This window comes from Vigna unguiculata, chromosome 11, assembly GCF_037176805.1.
Source record: "Vigna unguiculata cultivar grain cowpea cultivar isolate G323 ecotype 2 chromosome 11, ASM3717680v1, whole genome shotgun sequence".
NCBI lineage: Eukaryota > Viridiplantae > Streptophyta > Magnoliopsida > Fabales > Fabaceae > Vigna > Vigna unguiculata.
Genome location: NC_140802.1, coordinates 6,161,101 through 6,166,062, shown reverse-complemented (window position 1 = coordinate 6,166,062; position 4,962 = coordinate 6,161,101). Strand labels below are relative to the sequence as shown.

General features: G+C 34.7%; 1 protein-coding gene across 1 annotated transcript; it reads right to left on the bottom strand.

The window, feature by feature from the left end:
- Positions 1 to 2,159: 2,159 nt before the first annotated feature.
- On the bottom strand, positions 2,160 to 4,736 carry LOC114170118 (protein FAR1-RELATED SEQUENCE 5-like). The gene is made up of 2 exons (XM_028055605.2): positions 2,454 to 4,736; positions 2,160 to 2,204 (listed from the first exon to the last, which is right to left on the bottom strand). Exons 1-2 carry the CDS (start codon positions 4,734 to 4,736, stop codon positions 2,160 to 2,162), a joined length of 2,328 nt encoding a protein of 775 aa, XP_027911406.2.
- Between the last annotated feature and the right edge of the window lie 226 nt (positions 4,737 to 4,962).

Here is a 4,962-nt window from a genome sequence, read left to right as displayed (position 1 = left end):
CACCATTGTTAGTGATAGGAAATCATACCAATTCATGAATCATCAAAGAATTGAAATCCATATTTATGCTATCAGTTGGTATATGTAGTTTTGAATGAAAAAGAAAATACTGATTTTAATTCTCCCAAATAGAACTAGTTCAAAACTATTATTTATTCATTCATAATGAAGTACCTTGTACTTAATCTAATTTAGTCATTGATAATGCAGTACCTTTTATAAAGAAGATAATATAATTTTAACTTTGATACAAAATCTGAATTGTTAGTGTTTGTGGGTTTTCACTTTAGATTATAAGTTTTTGATCCCATGAATTTACTTGAATGAATTTAGTAGTATGGATATTATTGATAATTAAAAGTATTATGTAACATTTTTTCGTGCTTACTTATCTATTTTGGTCTTAGTTATTAGAATTGATTAATAGTTGAATTAGTTATATGGCAGGGAAAAGGGAAGTGAAATCTTCTCCGCATTCATGGAATAAGGGTAAGAAGACGAAGATGGAGAAGGATGCCCAGGTCAATTTTCACCCCTTAGGACCATTTAAAAGAAATTATGTTTACTAATTGTTTAACTAAATTGTACTGTCATGTATTATAGGTGAGGATCGTGCATCGTTGTGATACGAAATACATTGTTGAAGTAAACAATGTACTCAAAGCAACCCACCGTAAGCGGATTGAAGGAACACCATTTAGATGGTGTTTGTCTCTGGACAAGGTGTTGGAAATAAATTGCCCTTTGATTAGGGAAGTTTTGAATCTGTGGAGAACCTTTTTTGGCTTCTGATGAATGATAAGAACCAAATGAAACCAACATTTGAACTAGTCATTGACGACCTTCCTCATCAACCAAATTTGTATGGACGTCGATGTTATATATTGGCAACGACATTGTAAAAATTTGTGTATATTTGATTACATTTAATTTTTGGTGATTCCAGGCATGACTGTGGCATTTTGGTCTTAAAGTATCTTCAGATGTGGGATGGACTTAAAAGATTTATGGAAAGAACATGCCTTCATACTCTTGTGTAAGTACGAAAACCTAGTGGTTGCCTTCAACTTTCATTTCCTTAAATTAAGGTATTTAAATAGGAATTTTCTGATTATTTTGTGAATTACAGGAGGAGCTGCAACATTTGAGACAACATTACATTTGTGAATGGTTGCTTGACCCAGAAAATTTGCATAGAGAGACTGTTCTTCAAAGATTTCAACCATACCTTAGGAATTAGTACTATGAATATTTTGTGCAGTGGTCCTTTGAATATTTTGTAGATTGATTATGCTTTTAAATATTGACATCAAAATTTATAAATGTATTTGACAACAATTATTAATGTAATTTTGTGGCCATGTGAAATGGAAGTGCAACTTTCTATGTCAATATTGGGTTGTTTGATAAATAATATAGTGTGTCCAGAATTGAAAACAATGTTCGTTTCATTTACAATGATTAAAATGACAAGATGTTCATTTAACAAGGTAGTTTGCACTCTTGTTCTGAATTGAATGATTTATTTCATGTGCAATGATTAAACTGACATGACCTTTAACTTACTTAAGTGATGGAGTAAAAATTAATTATGTTGTTTTGTTTAAAAGAAAGTTCTCACCAAAGAGATAAATAATTTAGTTAACCAAATAAATGAAACCAGCTATACACTGAATTCGACGTGCTTATTTTAAGTAAATTGAAGTTATATCATTTTGAATCAGATATGCAATGTCATAAATCAACTCCTTCATAGGAAGTGCTGTTAATTCAATATGCTTTTAAAATTGGGTATTTAAAACCTGAACTGAAATCATTAGAATAAAAATTTGTCTGTTGTGCAAGCGAGATGAATAAAAATCACCATATATCCACTCGAAAACTACCATTCCTTCCACATGCATTTTAAATGCAATAAAATACATCCATCAAAATAATTGTAGGGTAAACGTTTTTAATAACATTTGTCAGCATTGGCGAAATGTGATGAGTCTTGACAAAATAAGTGGTGATCCATGACAATATTTTTGTACAAGGATACACTGCAGTGAAGGTCACCCACATTGAAATTGAAAGCAAAATAATTATGTCCATAACTAAACATGTCATTCACAAACACATAATCCAAAATCAAAAGGTTTTTGGTTATGCCATGTTGATTAGGTCAACCAATCCAAAAGTAGATTTTCTTTGCAAACTAGTTCCTGCACGTAACATAAAACCTATTGTCATAATAGGTAGTAGTGATGAAGTGTATTTTTAATTAAAGATCTCAGATCTGAATCTCACCTAAAAATGTGTTGACTTTCATGACAAAGTTGTGTGCTTTCTACTGATGTCAACAAGGATACAAAGCCTGTGCACTGCAAATCACAAACCTGGCAATTGCATAATTTAAAATAATTAATGACTTTGTATAACTCAGTAAACCTACTTATTACAATAAAACTTACCATGTTGTTTATATCTCTTCCATGCATTTCTGCACCAGTAGATTGTTTAGTAGAAGTCCCAAGGTCACCATGATGGACTGAGATTCCATCCCTACATGCTTTTTTCCTTGCAGCCTTACGTATTTTTTTTTTGCCAATCTTTTCAACGGTTGATTGCATCCTTAATCCTCGTGGTCGACCTTTTCTTTTCACATGGGCTGGGCTTAGTATATTGTTGTGTTCAACCGCAGTATTAGGTGTAGAAGACATGTCTTTTTGAGCCCCTAATGAAGTTGCTCCCGCATCTCTTATGGATGCATTTTTTGACAACGACTCCAGTTGGTCAACAAGGAAGTCTGTTCCACTTTGACTTTCACATGCAACCTCAGCAATGTCATAAAATTTCTTACACAAAAAGTCATACCTCTTAACATTTGGTTCGTCTTTCTTAGTGTTGTATGATGCTCGTATCAAAGTATGCCTTCTACGTATCCGTTTGCTCCACCGACCAAGAATATACTTTTGTGAAACACATCTAACATCTTCTTGTGCAAGGACCATTAGGCTGTGTCGACAAAGAATACCTCTAAACTCAAACAGTCGACAAGGGCATTCAATGTCTTTTGTTGAAGGATCAAATATAACTTCATGCATCTTGTCTGCACTTTCATCTTTCCATATCAAAGCTTCTTTGACAAAATATTTTGTCCTAATCCCATCAAATGCAACATTTTTCACGTTACAGTTCATTTTGCACCGAAATTCGTTTTGCACTTCCCCAAATTTTGCATGAGTGTATTCCTCCTGAAATTGCCTCTTGATAAATGATTGAGATCCATAGGGAATGGTAGTATTAAGAGAACTGAAGTCCGCCTCGTACTCCTTCTCTGCCTTGGAACGAAGGGCGTTGTCATATTGAACCACAAATTGTTGGAGTGTGGTTGTAGAGTTAATAAACCCATCAAAGAATGCGTTCATCCCCTCACTTCTTTGTGTTGTCGACATGCCAGCCCAAAAATCACATTTCAAATAACATGGCACCCATCGATGTCTTTCTTCAAATAGGGTGTGCAACCATTCATTTAGTTGTAGGTCATACAGTTCAATGAAATTATTCCATCCACTCTCAAAATCCTCTGCAGTAGATGATTCATACACCAATTGCTTCATGGTATGCTTGATTTCCTTGTAGTTTGTATAACCAATCAATTTTTTGGGAAGTTTCTTCATTATGTGCCAAAGGCACCAACGATGTCGTGTGTTGGGGAAGATCATTTGGATTGCATTTTGCATAGCCTTGCACTGATCAGTGACAATGCCTTCAGGGGATTTATTTCCTATGTATCGCAACCAACATCGAAATAGCCACACAAATGTACTACTGTCTTTTGCAGATAGAAGTCCACAACCTAGTAAGATTGAATGACCATGGTGATTAACCCCAACAAATGGTGCAAATGGCATGTCATACTTATTGGTTAAGTACGTTGTATCAAATGGTACAACATCCCCAAACTCCATAAAGGCAACCCTACTCCTAGCATCAGCCCAAAATACGTTGCTAATGCGATTATCTGGATCCATATCAATTTCAAAAAAGAAATCTTTGTTTAATTCCCTCATAGTTGAAAAGTGGTTTAACAAAGCTTGTTCGTCACCTTCCTTCCCTAATGCACGTCTTTGCTTACCAATGTAGTTCCTAGCGTCTTGTTCCACAAATTGTAAATTTTCAAATCCCCCTACATCACACACCAAGGACCGAAAGCTCTTATTAATGCGAACACCAGCTTGGTCATTTAGGTCAAGGGTCCTTTTGACTTGCATATTCAGCTTTCTATTCCCACGAATAAGCCTGGATTTTGTTGGACTAACGTCATGGTTATGTTCATCTACCACACTGCTAATCATCCACATATCTTGCTTTCGAACTGTTGTCATGCGTGCTAGACATTGCTTTCTTTGTGTTGGAAGAGTCTTCATTTCAGGTGCAATGGAAGACACACACTTCCCCTCACGGGAACAAACTAACTTTAAGTAACATATTTGGTTGTCAACGTCCTTTTTAGATGTTCTTATTCTAATTCCAAAACCCGATTTAATTGCGTACTCTCTGTAATAATTCTTCACTTCATCAGCACTTTCGAAAATCATCCCAACATATGGACACAAAACTTCATCAAAATGCTTTGAATGATGGTAGTCATCATTGCAGTGCTCTTGAGTCACACTTCCTGTACGCCCCTCTATGTGTAATAAAGTTATGTCCTCCAAACCCATAACGTTGTTTTGTTCATCGTCCTCCATCTGTTATTCAAAAAATCGAATATCATGATGAAAGCCCATGTATGTAAGTTATCATATAACTCATGACCATACAAGTTGCTTAAAAGTTAATATATTCAAAGGATTCCTTCCTTTTCAACATAAAAATTTGATCTTTATAACGATGAGCATTAATAGTTTTTTCATAAGTGTGGAAAAGTTCTTCCATGAGACATCCATTGAAGAAAATTTATACAAAAACCCTCAC